We start from the raw sequence: 26,932 nt of genomic DNA, 5'->3' as shown, positions 1-26,932 counted from the left end.
GTTCACAGTAGATGACTGCTTGGTTTCAGTAGGGGGAACCTAGTTCCTGTCATCGGTGAGGTCTGTGGGGAGATGGGCCAGGCCAGTGTCCCTGGTACAGCTTTAAAGCAGGGGAGGCTGGGGTATGTTCTTGGTTCTCAGCTGTTCCCTCCCAAGCCTAATTCCCTTTGTCCTCCTCCTCCTTTTACAGACATGGTCTCACGATGTAGCCCTAGATTGCCTGGAACTAGTTACTCAGTTTATAGACCAGGCTGACCTTCAACTCAGATCTGTCTGCCTCTGCCTCCTGAATGCCAGATGGAGTAAAGACATGCACCATCCCGGGCGATGGTGGCGCATGCCTTTAATCCCAGCACTCGGGAGGCAGAGGCAGGCGGATCTCTGTGAGTTCGAGACCAGCCTGGTCTACAGAGCTAGTTCCAGGGCAGGCTCCAAATCCACAGAGAAATCCTGTCTCGAAAAACCAAAAAAAAAAAAAAAAAAAAAAAAAAAAAGACATGCACCACCAAAACTGGTTCCTGTCTTTTAAACCAACCTGCTTCAGATCCCAGCACACGGTGCGCCAGGCGATGGGGAGCACCCTGTGTCTGGGCTGTTTCTGGAGGACTCCTCGGTGGTTGTGTTAGTGGACAGAGGAACTGGATTAATGACCTGGAACTGACTTGGGAAGTTTGTGCTCCCCAGAGCTGTGGGTCCAGCTCTAGTTCCTCTTCCAGAGAGCCACCTGGCTTGGCTCCATCCTGGACCCCCAGACTTTCTACCCACAGATCTAGGCAAAGCCCAAAGAACTCAGGAAGAAGAAGTTCAGAAGTTTATTATTGCCTGACTGGGTCAGGTCACTGGGCTCTGTGGTCACCGGACTTTGTCTTTCTTCTGGGACAATGGCTTCCTCCAGAGAACCAATAGGACGAGCAAATTTACCATGAGCTGCACGTGACCAAAGATGGAGACACCATAGCTGCGGTACATCAGGCCCCCCAGGGTGGGTCCTACGGTGCGAGTTAGTGGATGCACAGATGCAGAGAGGCCCAGCATGGTCCCTGGGAGAAAGGGGGACTAGCAGTCAGATCCTGGGCAGGTCTCTGGACAGGCCGCCTACCTTCTGGCCATAGCCCAGCCTTCTGCCCATTGTTCATGGATGGCTTGCAGCATCCCCTCCCCCCAATTAAGCGCAGTACCCTCCACTCACAGGGTCAGTTTCCCTGTGTAGATGGGACTGAGCCTCTTTTCTAGAAATTTTCCAGGCAAGGGAGGACTCTGGGAAAGAGGTCACTGGTCGGGAATAGGCTCCACTGTCCCAGACCTGTGAGTGTAGATGTGATCTGCTCGCACTGGGCTCCACCCAGGACATCCAGGGTGCTGGACTCCACACTCTCCCCAAATGGTGACTGAGATAGCTAGTGTGGATTTGACTAGGGAGGATCTGGTATCCCAGCCACATGTAGGACTATAGGGCTGGCATTCTGGTCGGGTATGGTGTCCCCAGTGCCTCTTATATGGCCCTTTCTCTTCTGTTTCTCCACCATCCTCCTGTAGATTCAATGGATCTCAGGGGTCAGGGCCAGGGCTCTAGGGGCTACCAGTGTCCTTGCCTGAGTATGTGAGCCCCTATTTCCACGTCTCTGGTCAGTTGTCTTACTGTAGACATGCCTGCATAGGACCTTGTTAAAAATGACTTCAAGTGGAGAACCATCCCCAGGTGGGAGTCATACTTTGTCCCATTCTCCTCCAGAAAGCGACCGACTGACCAAGCTTTGCTACTCACTGGCCAGGGTCTTCTGAGACCAGGCTTTTAAAAAACTGGGCCAAGACAGGGGCCTGCAGGCCCCGCCCACACCCAGGGCCGGCTGTGGGGAAACTCAGGCGAAGCCTCTCTCCCTGCCCACACGCCTGCAGACACTAACTGACACCGGGCAATTACCGCCCCCTCTGCGGGCTCCTGTTCCCAGGCGAACCAGGCTCTGCTCTTTCCAAGCTCAGGGGTGGTACTACAGGCATGACTCGGCCTTGGTGGCTGGGCCTGCTCCTCCTGGCCAGCCCCACCCTCCACTTGCCTGGCCTTAACACCCCTTTTCCTCCTTCCAGAGTGACTTCCTGGCCCAGCCCTTTGGAGCTGCCGTCCTGGCAGCAGGGAGTGAGCACCCTAGACGGGCTTGGAGGCCAGCCCAGATTTCCCTAGCTGCGTGGATTCAAAGCCTCCATTCAGAAAGCTCTGAGCACTGTTGTCAAGGATGGGGAAAGTCTCCTGCGCTGTTCTTCTCTGGCCTCTTCACCACTCCAGCCACCAGCTAGCTGTCTTTCTAAGTGGCTCTCTAAGCCCTTCAAGGTCCACATCTTTGCTCCTCTGGCCTCTGCCTAGACAAAGTCTCTGGTCCCTCCTCTAATTTTTAGTGAAATTCTGGCACGGATCAGAGTTGAGACAAATGCCTCTCCAAGAAGTCCTCCACGTGTGCCCTTGCCTGACTCTGTGCTTGTCAGAAGGGTTAGGAAGGGGCGGGGTCTTTACTTGGGCTCTTCTTCCTTGTCACTTGCCCCTTCTCTGGCCCAGGCCACTGGGAGGAACCCTGACTCCTGGGGCCCCTGTGTACAGCTCACCTGTGTCTGAAGCGGACACAGCCTTGGTCAACATGCTGTCGGTGACCACATTGAGGGTACAGAGACTGAATACCAGGCCAGGCACCAGAAGACAGAAGTGGAGAACATTGGACATCAGCGCCTGGCAGGGAAACGGGCAGGGCTGTGCTGAGCAGAGAAGTTCCAAAGCCAGATGGCAACCCACCCTGAGGTCCCACCCATAACACTCCACCATGGAAGATGCCTTAGTTGGGAAGGAGAGAGTGCAATGTGGCCTGAGGCAGGCCAGGGACTTGGGCACACACAAGACATGGATGGAGGATGGCCTGAGACCCGCTCACAGAGCAGGCGTGTGTGTGTGTGTGTGTGTGTGTGTGTGTGTGTGTGTGTGTGCGTGCGCGTGCATGCGCTCACCATGCCCAGTCCCACAACAGCATAGACCAGCACACTGGATTGCAGCAGGGCTTCTTCCGGGAAACGGGTGCTCAGTCTCCCAATGACCAGGCCTTGGATCACCTAGGAAGGGCAGCAAAGGGGTGGAGAAGACAGTCTAGACCAGTTGTTCTCAACATGTGGGTTGAAACCTTTTTGGGGTCAAATGACCTTTTCACAGGGGTTGCCTAAGGTCATCAGAAAACACAGATATTTATGATTCACAATAGTAACAAAATTACAGTTATAAAGTAGCAACAAAAATATGGTAGCTGTGGCGGTCACCGAAACGTGAGAAACTGTACTTTTTTGTTTGTTTTTTGTCTTTTGTCTTTTGGATTGTTTTGTTTTTGGAGACAAGGTTCATCTGTGTAGCCCTGGCTGTCCTGTCCTGGGACTTGCTATGTAGACCAGGCTGGCCTCGAACTCAGAGATCCACCTGCCTCTGCCTCCCAAATGGTGGTATTAAAGGTGTGGGTCACAACCGCCAGGCTTTTTGTTTTGTTTTTTTGTTAAGGAACTGTATTAAAGGGTTGCAGCATTAGGAAGGTTGAGAACCACTGGTCTAGACCACTTTTGCCCTTCTGCCCTTTTGAAAGTGTTCCGTCAGGAGAGAAGGCATTCTTTTTTTTTTTTTTTTTTTTTTTTTTTAGTTTTTTGAGACAGGGTTTCTCTGTGGCTTTGGGAGCCTGTCCTGGAATTAGCTCTGTAGACCAGGCTGGTCTTGAACTCACAGAGATCCGCCTGTCTCTGCCTCCCGAGTGCTGGGATTAAAGGCGTGCCACCATTGCCCGGCGAGAAGGCATTCTAAAGAGACACTTGTGAGCCTCTGTCTGGCCGTCAGAATTTTGAAACAATGGACCCAAGACATTGGAATTTTCCCAGGAGTCTCATGCTGGGGAAGGGAAAGGCTGAAGCCTGGTGCCAGCCAGAGGGGGAGCCTGTCTCCCAGAGGGATCTCATGGAGTTCTGAGAACTTGTCAGACCGCCTTGCAGGAGAGCCTGGAGCTGACAGTGATGGGTCAGTGACGGGCAGGATCACACCCTGACCAGGACTGCTTAGCTATGTACACCTCCTGCCCCCTGTTTAACCCTGAACCTCATGTCCGGACCCCGAGGACAGACTCGGGAGTCTCTGGACCTCTTTGTCCCTCTTCCCAGTGTGGCCGCACTGAATGACTCTCCTCTCTGCTTTTCATGGTTACCTGTCTCTTTAGTTGACCTTTTGAGGATGAGCGGCTGACTGAGCCAAGATTGTTAGGGCTCCGGGACCTAAGCCCTGACCCTGACAATTCTGAAAATACCTTCAAGGTATGGGGACTTCTTGGTGGCTGGTAGCCCCTCACCGTCTGCATCCCTTGAGAGTACCCTACCCCCAGCAGGGACTACAACCAGAGATGTGAGTCAGCTGGCTCCTAGAAAGTCACAAGGTCATAGGGCAATGGCTCCTATGACCTTCTCAGCAAAAAGGGAAAGAGAATCCATGCCAGGGACACTCAGGGACACCAGAGACATGACTCAGCAGCCCAGGCAACCCAGGGCGAGGCTCACTATCTCTCAGATAGGAAGTACCCGTCTCTACCAGGAAGGAAGTGTGTGAGACCAAAGGCCAGGACCGGGTAGAGTCTGAGCAAGGAGCTGTCAGGCTACTGGGGCCAGGGATTGTCAGGGTTCATGGGGGTTGGACTCAGGCTTGCAGAGCCCAAACCGGTTCATCCACAACCCCCACTATGCCTGGCAGAACACTAGTGCGTCCTACAGAACCATCAATGTCTTAGAAAAACAAATCCTCTCTAGACTGGTTTTATGGGAGCATTTAATCCTGGCTTCAGCCACTTGGACCTCCATCCAGACTAACCGCCCCAGCCTCGACTTCCCCATTAAATTGAAAATAAGCTTCTAGACGCCATGCAGGTCTCACCGTTATCTGACAAAACAGTCAACCAGTCAAGAAGGCCACTTTCCCTCAGGCTTCCCAATAGTACCCTCTGCCTTCCTTCCCATAGGGTCACCTAACCAAGGCAGTCCCTGCTGCTGTCCTCTACCTAGCAGCAAAAACCCAAGTCTCTCCTCTTTTACTAATACTCCCTACCACTCCCCTTGAACCAGCAGGCCACCCTTCCCTGTAAATGCCAATATTGCCTGGTGTGGACCTACCAGGTCTTTGTCGCCATGGAGATCACACCCCTCACCCTAATCCCAGTCACTCCTTCATTCCTTTCTATTTCCTTAGGTCTGTGTCCTCCTCCTCCCCCTTTCATAGTGTCTCTCCCTCTTACTCAGAATTTTCTTTGGTACCCTAGGAGGTCTGTACTGCCCCTATTCAGTGCCCGCTGAATGACTAGCATCCTAGAATAGCTCTGGGTGATAGTCGGGTATCAGGGCCACCATAGGAGTCTCTCTTGAGGGGACCTTAAGAGACATGGTCTGCTAGCCAGATGGTGGTGGCTCATGCTTTTAATCCTAGCATGCAGGAGGCAGAGGCAGGCAGAGCTCTGAGTTTGAGACCAGCTTGGTTGACAGAGTGAGTTCCAGGATAGCCAGGGCTACACAGAGAAATCCTGCCCCCCCCAAATGAGAGAGCCCCACACCCTGGAGGCAGGGCTCCCAGAGACTAATGCTCTCTGCCCCGTGGCACTCTCTGCTCATGCTCCACTCACCATCTGGAGGATCCCGATGAAGGACATGAGATAGCCGGCCTCTGCCGCCTCCAGCTGGAAGAAGTCCATGGAGATGATGGAGAACATTACCAGGAAGAGGCCTGGACAGAGGAGCAGGTCTGTTATGGTGTCAGGCTCCAGTGCAGCATATACCTCCCTCCTGGGTCCTAGGCAGGGGACTTGCATTTGACACCATCTGGGATTCTGTAGCAGTTGACTCCCTGGGGGCTGCTCTTAAGTAGTCTCTGTGAGCTATAAGGTGCCAGGCTGAGAACCCAGGGCATCATGGGAGCTCTCAGAGGCTCCTGCCACTTAGGTGTGTGTGACGGGGTGAGTTTCAGGTTCCAATCACTGTAACTGAAACATTGCAGCCTGGATTGGTGGACCTGGTCCCAGCTGGCAGGTGGGGCAGCTTCCTTGTGGCCCCCATCACCACTGCTAGGGGCTTCAGTCTGGTGTTACACAGCCACAGAGCTTCTGGGTCAGGAAAGAGCCAAACCTTTGGGGCTCTAATACCTTTGAGCCCATAGAGGGATCAGTGGTAGGGCTGTTGCCTGGCTTTTGTGAGGCCCTGGGTTCTATTCCCAGCACCACAAACAGAAACCTTCAGACTGCAGCGGTCTGAATGACAGGGTCATGATGGTACATTCAAAGTTGGGCAGACTGGGTAAAAGGATCCTGTGTTCCTTCACCAGTTGGCCAGAGCAAGAGGCTCCAGAGTCTGGCTGCCTCTCAGGCCTATATGACACTTCTGGAAGCCAGGTCTGGGTGCGGAGACATAAAGGTTAGCGAGAATCTGTGGGCTGTGTGCCAGGTGGCGACCCACGAGAGGATCCAGAGCCCGGCAATGAAGACACTAGCTAGCCGTGTGCTAGCACACAACCTGAATCTGCGCCCACAGTGTGTGCTGGGAGCCCCCGCAGATGTAACTGGACAATAAAGGACTCAAGGCAGAGTAAAACATCACCTAGATCTGGGTCCCCAAGGCTTGGGTTCTCAGCCACCCCAGACCCTGGACATGGGTGGAGATGGGGTAGTGAGACTCACCTGCAGGGAGGCCAGAGATTACCTTGACCAGGAATACAGGCAACACTCTGGGCAGCAGCAGCAAGCGGGTGATGGCCTTCAAGTCAAACACACCGGCATCGGATCCACCTGGCCACCCAGGACATCAGTCAAAAACACTGGTTGTGGGGCTCTGACTGCCAGCTTTGTCCCCCTCCCCCCACAGCCTCATCATACTTTGTCCAACTCAGGACCCCTGCATCCCAGGCAGGGCGGCGGGGGTGGGGGGAGAGGATGATTAGGAGAAGAGGCACCTGGCATCAGGTAGCTCTGCTAGAACATTCCTAGATCATAAGATCTTTTTGACAAGGATAGTTGCTCCCGGCCCAGCCAGAAGGCAATGATAGCTAAGCCAGAGAGGTATGTATGCCTTGACACCTAGGACTCTCTCAGCTGTGCCTAAATGTCCCCTGAGGCCCTGTATCACAGCTTCCAGTCCCAAGCAGTCTCCCAGGTCAGTCTCCATCTCAGTCTCTGGGCAGAGGCACAGAGGCACCCTTCTGAAGAGCCAGGCTGGCTGACATTTGCAACCACCTCAGTGGGATCTCCCACTAAGCCAGTAACACCACATGACCACATGACTCTGGACACTCGGCACCTCAGAGACTAGCAGCTGCCCTCACGCCTCCTGTGTCCCCTGAGTGTTCCCTGACTTTTGTAAACTTGCCTGGTAGGGCTTCCCTGCTCAAGGGCCTTGGCTTGCCTGACTCCCATAACTGTGCCCAGCTTGACCTACAAGGAATCAGCAGCAAGAAGTAGGTAGGAGACTTTACCTCCTCTGTGTCCCCCGAACCCCTTGGCTGGAAGGTCTTTCCATTCCCAGTAGAGGTGCTGGGTACTGACTTCTGGGGCAAAGTGGTATATCCACTGGCCATGTGGGCAGGTGGGGCTTACCCTGATGGGCCGACTGGACACTGGTGTCCTTGGTGGTGACAGGGATACAGGTAAAGCTGAGGATAGCTCCTAGGAATGTGACCACAAAAGCCACTATGGCAGGACACTGGATCCTGGTGGGGGGACGACACACAGCCTGGGTCATACAATTGCAGGGATATACTCTGAAGCAACCCCCCCTCCCCCACACACCTTGTCTCTTTGGCCCCATTAAGACCTCACCTGCTAAAGGTGCTCAGTCCCAGACACTTGATCCCTTAAAGCATTTTTACAGATGACAGTTGCCCCAACATGCAGGCCCTGCAGCCTCTGGGAGGTGGGGGGTGGGGAGAGCTGCAGTGCTGGATTAGAGTGGCCTTGCTCATGGTATAGCTGGTTCCCAGGTTCCCAGGGTCAGGCAGGCTTGTGGGTGTCCCTGAGGACAGCTTTAGAGACCTAAGACCAGGTGCAGGGCACCCTTGTCAGTGAGGAAAGGCTGGGCACCAAGTGATCTCTAATAAATCACCTTTCTTTCTCCAAAAGTCCCTTCTCCACTCCCTAAGGGGCAGGACCTACCAGGGTTGGGGAGTTTGGGTTCTGTGTCTCAGGCCCCTGATGCATGATTCTGTAGGAAATCGTTCTGCCTGCCAGAGACTCACGGTCCCTTGGTGGCTTGCTATGAGCCATGGGACAACCCAATACTTCCAGTACAGCCTGTCCTTCTGGAAAATACAGGCACCTGGGGACTTGTCTTTAAGATCTCAGAGTCTCCTCTAGTGCCCAGCCCAACACTTCCTCTGAGGAGGGAATTTCTCTGAGCTAGCTGAGGACTCCAGACCGGAACACCCTTCCCTCCTCAGATTCGAGAACTCCTACATACTCAGCATGGGCCCATCCTCCAAGCCAGCCCCTGGTCTCAGTAGGGTTCTCTTTACCACTCGTACCCCATGAGCAAATGGACCTAGGCTGGACCTTGCACTGAAAGTTCAGCAGGCAAATGCGATCAGCTGTTCACACGGACTGTCGAGGTACTGCCCCAGATCAGCACCATCCCATACCTGCCCTGTTCCGGCTCCTGGACACACACGAGTGAGAGTGGGAGTCTTGGGAGAGCCCCCAATCTGCCAGACGAGGCCAATTCAAGCTGCCCATGCCCCTCCCCCATCATGTCCACGTTCACTGATACGTATCATCTCTCTTATTCAGAGGGACAATGTATACAAACAATAGGCATATACAGGTGCCTTTGCTAGAACTCTGACATACATCTGCAGGCAGGAGGTACCGAAGAAAGCAGTAGGGCCACTCACTAATAGAGACCAGACCTCAATAGCTCTCCCCAGTGTGGGGCTGGTACATCTCTGTTGATATTTTCCTATCCACCAGGGCAATTGGGCATCTAGTTCTGACTGCTATGGTTCCTTCAATGGGCCCCTTCCTTCGTCAATATCAGGGAACATAATACTGGACCCCAGAATGAGACCTCTTCAGGCCCCACGGAACTTGCAGGGAATGGTGGGTGACAGAAGGATGGACACCCTTTCCAGCGGCTGCCTCAGAGGCCTCTTTTGGCTTCTGGTCTCCAAAGCCCCACCGTTACTGTGTGAGGCCCGGCCAGGACAAAACCTGCTTTTTTTCATTAGATTCTCCAGAAGCACTCAGGAGCAGAGGTAGCCACCCATGATCTTATTTTAGCAAACTGGTGATAGGGGAGGGTAGGTGCTAGGGTGCTAGGTCCCTTCTTGGATCCTGTCTGTCTTCTGAGTGGTGACCCGCCAATCAAAGGTTAGTACTGCCCTGGGAATGCAGGTCCTGGGGTTGGGGTACTCTGCAGGCTCCCAGGAGAAGCTGAGCCCACGGAGCAGGCTACTGCTGTGAAAGCTGGGACACACGCCACTCACTTCAAACTCAGAACTCCACAAAAACACAACAGTGAGAGGGAAGCAGGCGAGAAGAAAAAGCCAGCCCTGGGAGTGGGGACTTGTGGCTTAGGGCTAATATTCTTACCGAGCGTATGCAAGGCTCTGGGTTCAATCCCCAGTACTGGGGGATGGGAAGTGAAAGTCAGGGCCAGTGAGATGGTTCAGAGAGTAAAGGCGTCTGGGGTCAAGTCCGCTGACCCGAGTTTAAGCCCCAGAACCCACGTGCTAGGAGGAGTGAACTGACCTCTACAATTTCAGCATGGCACATGCGCATGCTCCCTCCTAACACACACATGATGCAAGACAAAAACTTAGGGGCTTGGGGAAATGGCTCAGCAGTAAGAGACCGTTCTGCTCTTTCAGAGGACCCACGTTTTATTCTGGGCACCCATATCGGTAACTCACAATTGCCTGAAACTCTAGCTCCAAGGGGCACGACACGTTTCTCAGACTTTTCTGACCTCACACTCACACAGGGTACCCATCCGCAAATAAAAATATATAATTGCCAGGAGGTGGTGCAGGCCTTTAATCCCAGCAGAGATAGGCAGATCTCTGAGTTCCTGGCCACCGTGGTCTACAGAGTGAGTTTCAGGACAGCCAGGGCTACACAGAAAAACCCTGTCTTGAAAAAGCAAGCAAACAAACTGACAAACAAACCAAAAAAATCTCTAAAACCCATAAAATAATAATATTTTTTTTCTTTTTAATAAAGGTCTCGCTCTGTAGCATTGACTGACGTAATACTTGCTCTGTAGAGGCAGCTGGCCTCAGCCTCCCGGAGACCCACCTGCTTTCCCCCCTCACCTGCTTCAGGACTTCAAGACATGCACTGCCTTGCCTGGCTAAAATTACATAAGAATTTTTTTCTTTTTTTAAAAAAAGAAAATTGTAGGGCAGCTGAGATCCCTAAGGCTTTCAAGCTGGTGGGACTTTGTGACATCCCTCCAGGGCCTTTGCGTTATCACACCCCAGCGTGTAATCTAACAGACTCTCCCTCAGGGTCCCGCCTCTGTGACTTACACAGGTGCAAGGCCACGCTGGACAGGTTCTCAGAACACCACACACTGTGTGCCTCATTTTATACTTTCCCATTTCTTTCTTTCAATAAAAATGATTAATTTATTTTATTTCATGAGCATTGCTGTTTTGTCTGCACATATGTCTACACATAGGACGTTAGATCCCCGGGAACTAGAGTTACAGATAGGTATGAGCTGCCATGTGAACACAGGCTCTCTTTCTCTCTTTCTTTCTCTTTCTCTCTCTCTGGCTTTCTTCCTCTCTCCTTCTCTCTCTCCCTCTCACTCTTTTTCTATCTTCTTTCCTCCCCCTGCACTTCTCTCTTCTTTTGAGATACAGTCTCACTATGTAGCCCTGGCTGGCCGGCCTGAACTCACAGACATCTGCCTGCTTCTGGTCCCCAAATATTGGGATTAAAGGCCTTCCCCAGCCTGGCATAGTAGTGCAGATGCAAAGACAGGTGGATCTCTGTGAGTTTGAGGACAGCCTGGTCTGCATAGTGAATTCAAAGTGAGTCAAGGACTACATAGAGCCTGTCTCAAAAACAAACAAACAAAAACAAAACAAGACAAAACCAAATGAGCAACAGGGCTGGAGAGATGGCTCAGAGGTTAAGAGCACTGACTACTCTTCTGGAGGTTCTGAGTTCAATGCCCAACAACTACAAGATGGCGCACACCCATCTGTAATGAGATCTGGTGCCCCAGAATACTGTAAACATAGTAAATAAATAAATCTTAAAAAACAAAACCAAACAACAAAAGGCATATGCCACCACACCTGGTACTTTATCCTTTTTTTTTTTTAATAAGTTGAGCCAAGACTTCAAGGACAACAGTTCATCCTCTCCTTGGCCCTTCCCACCTTTTTCTCATCCATTGGATGAGTGGCAACTGGGTGGGTGGGCACATGGATACCTGTCAGAGACGAGGAGTCCTCTATAGATACTGCTCCCATCTTCCCTGGATACCTCACTGCATATCCCCAGTTGCAAATGAGGGCTGGACCACAGCCCTGTCTGTCTCCTCGCCGCTGTCCTGGAGCCTGGCTACCCACATGCTATCTGCCGGCCACGAAGAGGCTTCTGGCCCTGCAGCCGTAGCTCAGCAAATGATAGTCACTGCTCTTCTCCCCTCATTTCCAGGGCCTGTCTGTGATACTGAGGGTGGCCCTCAGCCTGGCCTAGACTCTGCCCAACCCTATTGGGGCTCCTACTGTGTTTCAGGATGACAACTCCTTCCTCACCACTCTGGACCTCTGCCCAGTGTCTCTGAGGCCCTGAGAGGTCCTAACTGTAGAGCCAAGGTCCTTGATGCCAGGAACTAACGTGCAGATGTAGGTTAAAGCCTCTAGTTACACATTCTCTCCTGTAACTTGGGAGACAGGGTGCATGCGCATACGATGCCTGACACAAGAGGTGGGGGCAGGGGACTCCAGAGCACCATTGAACACCCAGCCCGGGGCTCAGTCAGAAACCACCTGCACCACCTGCCCTGTAAGTGCCCAGCATGCAAGCCCCATGGCTAAGATGAATCTGAAATTAAAAATCCTGCAGCTGGGGTGCTCCTATAACCTCCAAACAAAATTTGAATACCCCTGACCTACTCCTGCCTAGCCTAGAGCTCCCTCCAAACTCCTCTTCCCGCCTCTTTTTTGTAACGTACTCCAACCAAATGACCAGTTTCTTCTTGCCCGGAGCCTTTGAAGACTTGAGGGTGATGAACAGCCCCCTCCTCCCTGGCTTTGAGAGACCCATGCTCTAAGGCCTCAGGGACCAGATAAGATTTGCAACCAATGTGTGGTAAGTCTCTGAGCAGGGTGTCACAAGGGCCACTCTGTATCTGTGTCCAGGAGGGTTTGCAGGTGGTCACTCTTAACTCCGGGGAACCTGCCCCTCAGGGCTCGTGGCTGGATATTTTCTAGTTCAGTTTTCAAAGTCCTATCAGACTTGGTGGCATCTGTTCAAATTCCTGATGTTTGTGGATGAATCCAGACTCCTAGGTTGTAGGTCAAGCTGGGACAACAACATGCTGGATGGCCATAGCTGAGCCAGTCCCCACTGGGATGGGTGAAAGCAGTCCCAGTCTTCTGAGGCCCTGGGACACAGTAGCTCTGTCTTCCCTGACAATCCTGCTCTGAGTGCCCATGGGACCTGCCAGCTTGGATCTGAAGAGGTGGCACAGTGGAGGCTCGTTACCACCTCTGTTTTACTTACAGCAGAGATTCTCAACGATCTTTGAGGGCTGAAGGATCCTTTTACAGGGGCCATGTATCATCAAATATCCTGTGTATCAGACATCTCCATTATGGCTCATAACAGTAGCAAAATCAGTTACAAAGTAGCAGCAAAATAATTTTATGGTTGGGGTCACCACAACATGAGGAACTGTATTAAAGGGTCACCGCATTAGGAAGGCTGAGAGCCACTGGCTTTACAGGCACAACTGGCAGCCTGCCTAGTTTGCCAGTCACTGTTTCATGCCCCAGATCTTCATCACTGAGGCCACTTTCACAGTCCCCAGGCTTGAATTTATTTATTTATTTATTTATTTTGGTTTTTCGAGACAGGGTTTCTCTGTGGCTTTGGAGCCTGTCCTGGAACTAGCTCTGTAGACCAGGCTGGTCTCGAACTCACAGAGATCCACCTGCCTCTGCCTCCTGAGTGCTGGGATTAAAGGCGTGCGCCACCATCGCCCGGCCCCCAGGCTTGAATTTAGATGTCTCATGTTGTCTTAAACACCACAGGTCTCCTAATACCCACCAGTAAGCCTGATGACTCCACCTTCAAAAGAATGAAGACCTGACCTCTCCGGCAGCCCTCACCCTTCCATGCTACCTCTCAACCACCTGGGAACTCATTGCAACTCTGCCTCCAAAGGGCCAGACCCTAACAGCAAGGACTTTACTGCATGGCCACTAGGGGCTCCATAGGTCTTGTGTTCAGTACTGATGGTGGTCCCAGAGACAATATGAAGGTATTGTCTTCACCACCCAAATACCCTTTTGGACATTTTGCCCATCTTACCGGCTCTGGTCATTCTCACCCCTCGAATCTTTTCAAATAACCAGGGTATCTTATCTGTAGGACCGTGCCTCCATTGACGGGCACCCCCTTGCCCTCACAAATGCTGCTGCCCACCCGTAGGCAGGGCTCCTCTCTGCTCCCATGCCATGACCCTGGATGTACTCAGACTAGAGGCTGACTCTTAATTACCTGAATTGGGTCCTGAGAGACCCTTCCAAAGACCAGCCCCAGGCTGTGAGAAGTTGGGGTTCAGGGTGATAAGTCAAGGACCACCCCCACCTGCTGATGTGTATGCAGATAGATGCTCTGGGCTCAGGGCCATTCTTGGGCAGCTCAGTCTCCTGAGACCGAGCATTAGGCTGGCCCAAACCAGTTACAGTCTGCCCCTGCTCCAGTGCCAAATCCACTTCCTCCTCACACCTGATACCCCAGGCTTCAGAGATGGGCATAGTTGGGACCTTCTAGGGGGACAAGCTCCCAGGAGTGGCCAGAGAGACAGGGGACAGGGAGACCCCTATGAGGCCTTGATGTCCATCAAGGAGGGGGAGGGTAAAGTATGGGTCGCTCTTGCCTGAGGCCAGGTCAGGAGCAGCTGGGAGTTGGGGATTGGGGAGCATATTCAAGTTGCTTGTTGTGGTGGAACACCACACTGTGGGACAACTGGGTCCTGGGTCTCTATGGGGACGAGAGGTGACTGCAAATGGGCTAAATACCCAGGCCTCCACACCCTCACAAACAGGTGGGGGACAATCACGCTCACAGCCGTGTGAATCCTGGCTGTGGCTCTGGCTAGTCATGTCTGGTGGGACAAAGATAGACCCCTCAGCTATAAGTCATTAAGAAAGAACTTCCCATGCACCTCCCATAGGTTCAGACAGCTCGAGGTCAGCTTTGCTCATGAGGGTTCCTTCAGATTCTTAGGTATGTGACAACCTGAAGACGTCCCCCACTTTGTCCCCAGGTCTGGGCACTGGATTGCCTCCTCATTTGAATCTCAGATCCCCACTCAATAAATGAGATGCTGAGCTGGGCCTCTTTCTATGTAATATAAATGTCATGGTTATAAAGGGTCTCAGAGCTTGGGATAAAAGAAGGTAGTGAACTGGATAGACTATTCTGGAAGGTGTGACAGAGGAGGCCATCTTGGGGGTGCTGAGAAGGAAAAGGAAATGAGCTGTGTCTTCTGAGTCAGTGGCTGGGGTGCAGGAAATGCAGGTGAGGACCGTGCGAGGGACTAGATGGGGCAGGCTGCGAAACGCGCGGACGGCAGTGACTGTACACTATCGGGGTTGCTCACCCCTGCAACTGGTGAACTCGGAGGACCCATGGACCCACACCACAGGTGAGAAAACCTGCTGGAGTAAGGGGATGTACCCCTCCCTGCCCCTGGCAGCAGGACCGTGGCCTTGGGTGTCCCCTGAAAACTGCCTTCCCCTGGGTTCCTGCATCCTGAAAAAGGCTCCCCCAGGTCACCTCTTATCCCCTGCACAGCCAGTCTGGTTTTGCAAGCTGATCTCTCCTGCTTTCCCGTGGTCCATCCATGGACCCCAGAGTAGAGGCTACAGGGACAAACCCTTGCTGGGCCTGAGTCAACTTGTTATTGCAGCTCAGTTCCCTGCCCTCTGCAAAGCCACATGGTCCTCAGCTCCTCTGCCTCCTAAATTTGGAAGGCCAGGCACATCTGGGATAATCTGGAGGGGCAGCAATTACTGTCCTCCACTGGCAGAGGTGCTCAGCTGGACATCTGTTCCACAGTCCCTTGGATCAACAGTCATCCTCCCAGGGGACCTTCATGCTGCTCAGACCTCCTAGGGAGAGCCGGTTTGGACTGCATATTGGTGCTGAGACTTGAGTTTATATTTTGCTCCCATCCATGGAAAAAAAAAACAGCCAAGAAACTACCCTCTGTCCTGACCCCATTGGCCATCTCTGGTCCAGTCACTCTCACTTGGATGGTGTAGAGCCCTCCACCCTCATCTTCCTCCCGGGTACCTATGCCCACTTCTCAGCTCTCCCTTTCTTTGGCCCCTGCAGCCGCTTGGCCTCCTTACTTCCCTGGACCCCAGGGTCTGTACATTTTCTGCTTATTTGCCTCCCTCCTGCCCTGCATTGGGTCTCTACTTAAAATTAACCTGCTCAGAAATCCTGATGATCACCCATCCATCCCCTCCCCTTCATCCTGGTTTCTTTCTTTCCATATCTCACATATTATTATTATTATTTTGGCTTTTTCAAGACAGGGTTTCTCTGTGTAGCCCTGGCTGTCCTGGAACTCGCTCTGTGACCAGGCTGGCCTCAAACTCACAGAGATCCGCCTGCCTTTGCCTTCTATGTGCTGGGATTAAAGGCGTGTGCCACCACCACCTGACTTCAATCCAACTTTATAACATCTGTGGGAAATGTACTCTTTTTCTATCAAGCAGTTAAATAAAACGAAATTTCATTTAAAAAAAATATAAAAGAGCTGGATGAGGTGGTGCACACCTTTAATCCCAGTACTTAGGATGCAGAGGCAGAAAAATAGATTCCAGTGGGGTTGAAGTCAGCCCGCTCTGTCGAGCAAGTTCTGGTAAGTTCCAGGCCAGCCAGGGCTCTGCATAGCTATGCATAGCTCTGCATAGTGAGACCGTGTTCTTTTTTTTAAAAAAAAAAGAAGAAGAAAGAAAAGATAAAGAAAAATGAAGCGCCCGGCCGAAACTCAAATTCCTCCAGGGTCATCAGTGCTTGGAATCAAAATCTGTGCTCAAGGTCAGGAATTCTGCTCCAAACCTCAACCTGCTTATCAGCTTGAAATCGGCAGATCTAGTCAAATACCAGACCAAGCTCCAAGCACTCAGAATAAAGCACAGGAGAACAAACCTAACTCAAACCCCATCGATAAGCTTGCCCCCTCTTGCAGAAGCAAAACTTTTTGCCTTGCAGGTCATTCTCTTTGCCTAGATAGTTGTTTTCTTAGGACCTTAGACCCACTTCTAACACAGCCTAGAGACCTGGGCTGTCTCATTCCCGATTGTGCCCCAGAATGTGGAATCCTGGGGGGCACTTGTTAGATGCTCGATTAGCACTAGTGAGCTAGACAAGCTATTAATAATTATTATTAGTTTTGAGAGGGCATCCAGGTCCATGTCAACGACCTCTGCCATGTGTCCCTGGCGACCTTCTTGCCAAGCCAGGTCTGTCTCCACTGCAAGGGACAGACAAGAGAGCCTGCCGCAGACCATCCTAGAGCCGTGCTGCAACGGGGCCCTGGTGTTAGCCCATACCTGCTACTCTGAGCTCAGCCATTGCCCGGATGCCTCTACTGTCACTGGGTCGGTCTGAGGAAATTTGGGGAGCCTTGGTTACAGGGCCTGGTTTGAGGAGGACGTCAAATCCTAAGAATTTAGGACTGACATTGTTAATCCAAGATGAGAGAGCCTGGTTGTGACAGATATGTCCTTCAAATATCACCTCCAAAGCACAGGTTTTAGACACTCAGAAGGCTCTGTCCAGGAGAGAGCCTACAAGGAGCTGTGTCCATCTTGAGGACACAGGCTCCTCTGAGAAGAAGCACATGGCCCCTACTGGATGAGGCCCCTGCCCCAGCACCACAGCTGACTTCATGAGAATTTGGGGGGAGGGGCGTCAGTAGGAGCAGGCCAACTCTTAGGATCTCATTCGGATGGGTGCAGGAGGTTTGGGGCAAGGATCCAGGGAACATGCTAAGCCCACGGTGAAGCTTTTCTCCCAAGGAGACCTCACTTGGGTCTGTCCCCACTGCAGGAGTGGGCAGACAGGAGAGCCTACCAAAGACTATCCTAGAATTATGTTTTGTATTTTGAGGTCTTTCTAAGGGGACAAAGAACTGAGTCCTCAGGGCAGGGTCAGGTGAAGAATTCTGGGGCAGAGAGCTGGGGACTTGGTAGAAGCCTAACTTGGTGGATGTCCTTAAGTCTGCAAGCCACTGTCAGAACTAACTTTTAGAGTTGAGGAAAACAGGCACACAGGGCGGGCAGCACACTGGGGTATCTATCCCCTCCTTCCTCTTCCTCAAAGGGACTCCGGCCACAGCCCCCCTCCAGAGAGAGAGCCACCTCTAGAAACAGCTTGAATGAGATTTTATGCAATAAGAATGAATGTGAAGAGTCCCAGTCTACATAGGAGTGTCAGAGGCACCTTCCCAACCCTTCCTCCGGGACAGGACAGACGTTTCCAAAGCGGCACTTTTGCGCTTTTGGCCGTAACGATGGCGCCCCCTGGTGGCGACACTACCCAACGCTCCACCCACCCTGCAGGTTGATTCCCCAAATGTTTGACATTTAAGTGGGGAAATCAAGTCTCAGAGAGGTGCTGCTGCTGGCTCAATGGTCTGAGGGTGAGCAACCTGCCAAGTGCCTTCCCGGCTCCCCAGGCCCTCGCCAGGCCACTTACCCATACGTGGTGCTAAGGGTCCCGCCAAGCAGGGAGCCGAAGATCATTCCAACGCCGAAGCAGAGACCCAGCCGGCCAAGGGCCGCTGGCCGTTCTGCGGGCGCTGTCAGATCTGTGATGACCATCTGGGCAGCTGCGGGTAGGAGGGGGCTGAACTGGACTCGACCCCTCACGGTGGACAGCCCACTCAGGAGTCCAAGGAACAAAAGCCTTCAAACTCCTCCAACTAGGCCAGGCCTGGCAGCCCCTCCACCCAGATTGTATCCCCCCCCCCCACAGCCCCTCCACAGCACCCTCCACCCAGTCCACACCTCTACAACCTCTCTACTCTGTCTGGCCTGTCTTAGACCACGCACCATCTCTCCATCCCACTCACCCGCCACCTGCCCCTACCTGAAGCCACACCCTCATCTCTCCCCTCTACCCCCTTTCCACCAGGTCTACCCACCAGTCTCTACCTGTAAGCGTGTGCATGAGTGCTGAGGGTAGGCGCGAGGCGAAGAGCAGGAAGACACCAGGCAGGGCTGGGCTGCAGGAGGCTGCTAGGAGTAGATAGAGAGCCGAGGCTGCCACGAAGGAGAGGGAGAGGGCTGCCCGCGCCCCGTACTGGTCTGCGAACCTGGGGCAGCAGGGCGAGTCAGTGCCCAGCAGGCAGGGCCCTTCCCTCACTCCCCACTTGGGGCTGCTGGGAGGCTGGTGAAGAACCACCCAGGGCAGGTGTGGGTATGTGGGCTTCCATCAAGGAAGTCGTCTGTAGGTCCGCTAGCTGGAGTTTGGGGTATCACTAATGTGGCACCAAGGATGCTTGGAAGCCAACCAGGCGCTGGATCTCTCTTACACCCATTGAACAGGAGGGGTGGTCATGTGGTCTTGTGGGTTCTGCATCCCTCACACACCATACCTGCCAAACACGGGCCCACCCAGCAGCTGAAGCGTTCCAAAGATCGTTTGTAGGTAGCCAAAGTTGACAGAATCGAGGCCTAGTGTCCGAGACAGATACTGAAACACAAGAAGGGTCTGTAGTCAGGTCACTTCAGACAAGTAAGGGTGGGAGGGAACAGAGGGCAGTGTCATGGGAGAGGAGGCCTTACTTGGGGACCGTCTTCCTCCCTCTCCAGGTGGACCCTGTAGGAGTCCCTAGCCAACGACTTCTGGCCCAACCCCTTCACAGGACACGCTTCAAGTGAACCACAGAGAGACATCCATCCTCAATGTCTTGTCCTCAAATAGTAATAGCACTGTCCTGCCCAGCAAGTAACTTCCCTGAACCTCTTAACAACCTCTGAGATGTGGCCCAGCCCAGACAGTCTGCTCTGTGAATTCCTTAGGACTCAGGCCCTTTTGAGGGGCTGACTATCTGATAGGAGAAGAGAGGTGGCAGTATTCCTATAGAGGACCCAAGCAGTCCTGGGACCCCAGGATCTTATCCTCCCCATCCAGCTGCACCCCACATGAGTCAACGTCTCTCTCCAGATCTCTGCCTCCTCCTTCCTCCTTGCTGGCCCACCTGTCACTAGCCCCATAGGCATCTGTCCCAAGGCTAACACTCCTTAAGCTCTCCTCTCTCGAGACCTTCCTGAGGGCCCTATTCTAACAATGTTGGGATTCTCCCTGGTGCCTTCTCCTCCAGTTCCCCTCACAGCCTTGGGTGCTGACCCAGGTGCTCCAGCTCTCTCCTGCCTTGCCCGAAGCAGTTGCTTTTTCTCCTTCCTCCTTCCTCCATCAGTCTGCTCAGGGAAACCCCAGCTGGCCCCTCTCTGATTGGCACCTGCCTCAGTGGCTTGCTTCTTCCTCTGTGACTCTGTGCTCTAGACTGTCCTGGGCCTCCTACCTCATCAGTAGTTCCTGCCATCCTCCTTTCCCACTTGGAGAGCCTGCTGTGGCCACTTCTGTCATGTAGTGCCCCATGCCTCTGACCCACGGCCAGCACGTTCCTCCTCTATTCTGTGCCTTGTCTGAAATCATGTCCTGCACAGCATGGCAGGAACTAGGGATCTGTCCTCCTCAACACCGACGAGGTCCTTGACTGTTGTTTCTTTGATTTTACTTTATCATTTTTTATTATACGTGTATGGTTGTTTTGTCTGCATATAGTCTGTGTACCATGAGCATTGTAGTCCCCCTGGGACTACAGTTACAGGTGGTTGTGAGCTTCCATGTGGGTGCTGGGAATCAAACCCTAGTCCTTTGGAAGAGCAGTCAGTGCTCGTAGCCAGAGAGCCCCTAATATTGCTTCTTCACTGCAGGCAGCATCTGCCCTCCCAAGATTGGGTCCATCTCTGAACTCCTTTCTCTCACCCTTCCTCACATGTAACCCACCCACTGACAGCAGATCTGCCCCCTTTGCACCCCTCCACGGTTGTCCCTAGTCATCCTGGAATCTGCAGCTCCTGATGAGTGTGGTCCTGGGACTTCAATGCCTCTTCTCTAGCTGCAGGCTCAGCACCACCCCAGGGCCTCTGCATGGTAATGCTTCTCCGGCTGCCTTCACCCCTTTGCTCTTCTGTTGCCTTCTGACCCCAGATCTGTCGTGCGCCCTCACCCTTTCTCATTCCTGACCATTTCTTCTTTCACTGCACAGCGTCAATATTACACCAGCACTACTGAAACCCTGCCAGCCACCAGCTCTGAGGGCCAAGTGTCTGGTCCTTTGTGCTCTGATGTGTCACAGTCCGGGGTCTGTGCATAGGACTTCATGAGGATAGGCTGGCCAACCAGAGCCTCTCTGTGGGAGCCACTGCAGGTTCATGCAGGCTGTTCCGAGGCTGAAATACATTCTCTTCCCCGTGCCAACCCTCCTTTTATGAGGAGGAAGGTAAGGCTCCTGTCCAGGTGCCAACATTTCAGGAAGGAGGCTTGGGGTGGGGACCCGGGCTATCAGTGAATGAGCAGAGCTCAATTGAAGAAGGCTGATGGAGGGTGGGGTCCTGAGCTGAAAGTGTCTGTCACTCCCAGAATGACCATAAAGGCCAGGGCTGCCTCTAACCCAGATTCCCAGCTGCAGGAGGGCCAGCTCTGCCGCTCTAGTCTCCAGGGACAGAGGAGTGGAGGGCCATGGCAGCCAGGGCTCAGGCTTCATTTTTTTGGTCATATCTGACTCTGTTCTTTGTATTTCTGAACTTTGGACTTTTGGGTACAATGTGAGCAGGGTTCTGGCTTCAATCAAAACTCCTGTGTGCCCAGGTATCTTACTTCTACCTAGCCTGGCCTGCTTATCATACTGAGGGCCAGGTCCATATGCTGAGTGGGTCCCAAGCCTAACACAGAGCCAACCTCAACCCAACGCTCCAGCTAACCTAGCCTTGAGAATCTCCAAGAGAGCATTGTAAGGTGGTCTGTGGCCAATGTCACGATCCCACCCAGGCTGGACAGAAAGGGGAGATGGATAGTCGACCTCTGAGATCTAGATGCTGCTGCCCGAATGCCGTGGACTCCTGTGGGCCAGCTCCATACACTTTTGTTGAGTGACTAAACTCTAGTGAAAAGTAGGAACAAACTAAAGGTTGTAGGTAGGCATCCTGTAGCCAGTAGCGACTATTCTGCTCCACCCTGCACTGATTCTGGTAGATCCAGCAAGGCTGTGGGACCAAGTCCCTGTCCTCATGTTTTGGTGGGTAGGAGAGAAGCCAGTGAAATGGGTAACATGGAATAGGGTATAACGTGTGGACACAGGGAAACAGAAGGGATACCTAGAAGGACAAAGGGATGGACAGACACAAAGATCAGAAAAGACTGACTGCCTACAGCCCTTCAGGACAGGAGCTGAGTAGGTGTCAGGCATAGGCACCCAGGGGAAGAACGGGGCAGAGGGCAGCAAGTGAGGCGGCTATAGGAGGAGAACACTGTCTCAAGAAAGGTAGAGAGGGCAGCTCACAGGTTGGTGGGGGTGTCAATGGGTCCAGTTCCTAGGATTCTGAACGTATCCAGCAGCATCAAGCCCCACCTTGCTCCCTGCCATTGCCCACCAAGAAGGCAGTGCTCGGCCTCCGGTGTGGGGTGTGGGTGTTACTCACTGGTAAGAAGGAGAACTGCATGAAGAGACAAGTTAGCTCCAGGGCGGCCAGCACATAGGTGAGTATGATGATCCCTTTCCGGTGAGCACCCATTCTGCCAGAGAGCTGGCCAGACATTCCGGACAGGCGGTATCTGGACCTCTGGAGGAACCTGAGCCAGAGCAGGGCAAGCCTTGCGGCAGGCAAGGGGCAAAAGTCCTGTTGATTCTGGCTGGGTGCTGACTCACCGGGTTGGAAGGGGTGGCCTGTGCCTGCAGGAGAAGGAGAAGAGAGTATCGAACCATAGAGCTCGTCAGGGCTCTCCAGCTACCTCGGCCTTCAAGAGTGGGTCGGGTACCCTCCCCATCTGCTGGCTCCTGGTCTAGGGCACAGCCTCCATAGAAGAGGAAACAGGAGCATCCCATACTTCAGAGGGCACCCTCACCCCAAAAGGGAGTCTGACTGAGTCCCCAGGTGTCCTCCACAGGAAGACCCCATGCCTTACTTCTAGAGGGAAAAGAAGGCAGGTAGAGTTTCTGGCGGATACTTTTAGCGTATGTTTTTGGTATGGGGCTGACACAAGTCATTACGCAGGGGCCTTTTTGTATCCACCGAGAACCTTCCTTTTTCTGGGACCTGTCTGAAGCTCTAGGGTTTTCTGGTGTTGGAGTAGAGAAGGGACTGGGGGACAGCTCAGCTCTTCAGGCCCCACACTTGTAGGGCAGCTCAGCCTCACTTAGAGTGGGGTGCTTTCCTTCCCTCCCAACCTCTTCCACGGGTGGGAACCAGATGTTACAGGCCTGACTTCACCATTAGTGCCCCAGGACAGCCTTCACCCGAAAGTCCATCAAGGGCCCTGATACTTGGTATCCTACGCTCTGGAAGCTCAACAGGTGACCTCTGTACCTGTCTTCGCGGGAGAGCCTGGGTTGCATTCCTCGTGGTAGAGCCCTCCCAGGTGTTTTTGACACCCGCCCTTCCGCGGTGACCCGGGAAGGTCCCACCCCCCAATAATCTGGGCCCTCCCTCTTTTCCAGGGATGGCCCGCCCGCCTGGCAGCTAGCTCCACCCACCCTGGGGATCAGGGCAAGCCGGCAAAGCAGCCTCTAAGCATTCATTGGCCAACCCAGACACGAATCCCGAGGCCCCGCCCCACTACCCGCCCTGAGGGTAGTTCCAAGTGTTGGGCTTCGGTCCTGCCCTGGACGCTACCCTGGAGGCTGGAACTCTGACCGCTCAAGCAGCAGAGGGTGTCCATTTCGGGTTGGGGAGGGAAGATGAGAAGGAGGAAAAAGAGAAAAGGAAGGAGGGAGGCTGGACCTGGGATCCAGGAGAAAAAGGGAAAGCAGAAGCCTGGGGTGATGCAGAGATATTTCACTTGTCTGGGCAACTCTTGAACACTGGACCTCTCTCACTGATCAGGAGGTTTCCGAAAGCTACAGAAACGCCTCCTTTCCCCCATGTCACCCTGCCTGCCTTGTTCCCACACTCCTGGAGGAGCAGAGAAGCCTGGTACCCAGCACTTCTGCCCGGATGGCACCAGAACCGGAAGACACGGTTCTGATCTAGTTTGGCTGAGGCCCGTTACTATCCATACCCATTCCTCTCCAGACAGGTTGATCATTGCTAAGAAACCAGATGCCCACCCCACCTTTCTACCTTGCAGCAGAATAGGGGTCAGGTCACAGGCCACAGCGTCAAAATCAACACCTCCTTTGCTGCGTGCTCACCCTGACTCAGCAGATCAGAAACGGGAGGTGTTGTCACAGGGTGGGAGCAGACATGGGGCGCCCAGGGAAGCCCATTGAGAACATGCCTCAAAATAGGTAGTCAGGGCCAGGGCTGTGGGAGTTCAAACCGATGGATCAGGCCGAGGGCTCTGTTCCCAGGAGTGTGCAGTATGTCTGGGGTAGATTCCAGGGTGAGAACTGGGATGGGAGATGTGTTGCAAGTGTGGATCCCAGGTCCTCTGCCAAGAGGCTGTAGGGGCCCACCATGGCTCTCTGAGGGTTGGAGGAGGAGACCCAGTCAGCCCGGGCTTCCAGACAGGAAAGATGAGATATAAAGGCTGCTATGGAAAGGAGAGGACTTGGGGGTCAGGAATCTCAGGACTCAGGGAAAGACCGGAGTCCAGGTCCTTCTGAGCTCCATCAGGAAGAAGTGTGGAATAGTTCCTGTCAGGTCAGATCCCTAGTAGGTTAATTCTTCCCCAGTGGACATGTGAAATCTTTACTGACCAGGGTCCTTGGGCAGAGCTTGGGGTGTGAATAAGACCACCTCGGGAACAGAGGGGGGGGGGCCGGCAAGGATCCTCCGGTGTTCGTGATAAGCAAAAAGAAAAGGGGCAGGCTACTCACCCACAAAAAGAGCTTGCAGTTTGGGAAACAGGCGCGTGGAATGATCTTAGCTTTTGTACTTGTTCTAAACAGGCCCCAGAGGGGCGGGACACTTCCTGGTTGTGAGGGAGTGTGGGAAAATTGCCCTTCTGGCTAGAGAGGAACAGGGAACACTAGAACGTGGGATCTCTTTCTGAAGAGGAAGTAGCTTTCTCCGGGGGGGGCCAGTATTACTTACTGTGGCCACTGTTCTGCCAAGGAGAACAACCCAGACAGCTGCAGGAAGGGCTGATTCCTATCTGGGGCAGGTTTGGGAGGCAGCTTCTCAGAAGGGGTGGCTACTCATCAGGGGTCTGAAGAGAAACACAGACGTAGCTGATTTAGGGAGGCTATATGTCAGGCCGTGGGAACAGTATGGCAGGGCTCAGAGGTGAGAACAGGCAGCTGTGAACACCTGCTGGGGTTTGGACTTTAGGGAATCCAGTGGGGTTAGGAGCAGAAATAGTGGGGCAGGAACATGGCCACATGTGCAGAGAAAGTCACCGTGACGGCCATGTGCTGGGGTTCAGGACACACCAGAGCTTCCCTGAGGAGAGAGATACAGCCTATATGATTTCCTGGGCTTAGTGATGTGGCTGTGAGGCAGGAACCTCACATAACTATTGAGCACTTACTGTATACAGGCTGTGTCTGTTTGGAAGAGAATAGCATTTATTATTCTTTGACAATTTCATACAAGTACACAATGTATCTTGATCGTTTGCACACCTAACTCTCTCTTCCCATTCTCCCTCTCATAACCTCCAACATCTGCCCCCTCTTTCACATTCCCTCTTCCTCCCTCTCCGTTTCTCTCTCCCTCTCTCCTTACTAAGTCCGCTAGTGCCACCTATTGGACTGTCTGATCTGTTGTCTTGATCTTACGCAGGTAACCATGGCTACAGGGAGTTCATGGGTACAATGACCATATCATGTCCCGAAGACAGCAGCTCACAGCAGTCCTCTCCACCCTCTGGCTCTTACATTCTTTGTTCCCTTTTCCTTGATGCCCCCTGAGCCTTGGAGGTCAGGCTGATCCAGATGTCCCATTCAGGGCTGAGCTCTCAATGATCACCTATTCTCAGCGCTTTGAGTTATGAGTCTCTTCATCAAGTACTGCTCACTGTAGCACAGACTCTAGGTGGTCTTAATAATAAAAACCCAGAGTCAGATACAGGGGCAAATGCTGAGAGATCAGAGTAGCAGAGCAGCCAGCCATTAGAAAATTCTTACCTCTACCAATGCTCAGACCGAAAGGGGTGATCCTGTCTTTACAAATCCTCAGACTGAATCTCTCTCTACGAAATCTCAGACTATACATCCCAGACTGAATCCTCAGACTGAATCTCTCTCTACGAAATTTCAGACTGCATCCCAGACTGAATCCTCAGACTACATCTGTCTCTTTGAATCCTCGGACTATCGCTCACTCTACAAAACCTCAGACAGCATCCGTCTCTATGATCTATAAATCCTCAGACTGCACTGACTCCTGTCTCTTCCTCTTTATATTCCTCTCTCCACCCAGCCCTATCACTCCTGTCTCCACTTCCCTAGTACTGGGACTAAAAGGCATGTGATTCCACGTGCTGGGATCACCTTTGTGTGAGCTCTGTTGTTCTTTTAGAAAGATTCAATCATGTAGTCCAGGGTGGCCTTGAACTCACAGAGATCTGTCTGCCTCTGTCTCCTAAGTGCTGGGATTAAAGATGTGTACCACCACTGCCTGGCTTCTATGGCTAACGAGTGGCTTAGCTCTGCACTCTGATCTTCAGGTAAGCTTTATTTGTTAGATCACAAAGAAAATATCACTACAACTCACTGCAAGAGAAGGGTCTTTGGCTAAGATGAAGAACGGCATTAATTAATATATATAAGCAAACATTTAGAAGGCAGTTTGATAACACCCATTTAGCAAGACAACAGTAGTAGGCCTATGACCTCCTAAGCCAAATACTGTTGACTGAGTTTACAATACCAGGGAGGAATTCCCTCTAGTGAAGCAGGTCCTGGCCAAGAGTGGTTAGTTACCCCCAAAGCACTCAAGTTACTCTTGTGCCAGTAGGCACATTTTGCTTGGTGGGTTGGTATTGTAGCCTGCAGGGTTTACTCCTGGGTCAGACCATGGATGGTTTCTCTCTCCCTATGGCCTGCAAAGCAACTTCCAATACTGTGAAAGCTAGCCAGCAGGGAGGAAACTGTCAGATCAGTTCCAGGTCTATGTCCTGTAATCATGTTCGGCAGTGGGTCTGTGTCCTTCGTGTGTGCGTGCATTCATGTGTGTAGGTTCTCGTAAAGGTCAGAGGTCACTATCGGGTGTTATTTATTCCACAGCAGCCAGCCCCTGTCATTGGGACCCCATGACTTGCCAGTCTCTGCCCACCTCCGCAGCACTGGCATGCCAAGCTGCTTCCAGGAAAGCCGCCCTCCTCAGCCCTCTGCATCCTTTCTTAGGCTGTTTATAGTGCATGTGTTGAGGGGGACAGATGATATCTCAGCTGTGACAATGTGGATATCAGTTACTTTTCTGTGGCTACGAGAAAGTACTACGAACAAGGCAACTTACAGAAGAAAGAGGCAA

The 26,932-nt window shown here is 52.7% G+C and overlaps 1 protein-coding gene across 1 annotated transcript; it reads right to left on the bottom strand.

Annotated features, from left to right (window-relative positions):
- Window positions 1–788: 788 nt before the first annotated feature.
- Slc67a1 (solute carrier family 67 member 1) lies at window positions 789–24,428 on the bottom strand. The gene is made up of 11 exons (XM_075972870.1): window positions 24,334–24,428; window positions 21,998–22,248; window positions 18,886–18,983; window positions 18,443–18,603; window positions 17,985–18,117; window positions 7,626–7,738; window positions 6,714–6,821; window positions 5,667–5,767; window positions 2,989–3,090; window positions 2,596–2,716; window positions 789–1,040 (listed from the first exon to the last, which is right to left on the bottom strand). The coding sequence occupies exons 2-11, from the start codon at window positions 22,112–22,114 to the stop codon at window positions 853–855; spliced, it is 1,242 nt and encodes a 413-aa protein (XP_075828985.1). The 5' UTR covers window positions 22,115–22,248; window positions 24,334–24,428; the 3' UTR covers window positions 789–852.
- Window positions 24,429–26,932: the final 2,504 nt, after the last annotated feature.

The sequence above is a fragment of the Microtus pennsylvanicus genome, chromosome 5 (assembly GCF_037038515.1).
Source record: "Microtus pennsylvanicus isolate mMicPen1 chromosome 5, mMicPen1.hap1, whole genome shotgun sequence".
Lineage (NCBI taxonomy): Eukaryota > Metazoa > Chordata > Mammalia > Rodentia > Cricetidae > Microtus > Microtus pennsylvanicus.
The sequence above is the reverse complement of the archived record's forward strand: the minus strand, read 5'-3'. Positions and strand labels throughout refer to the sequence as shown.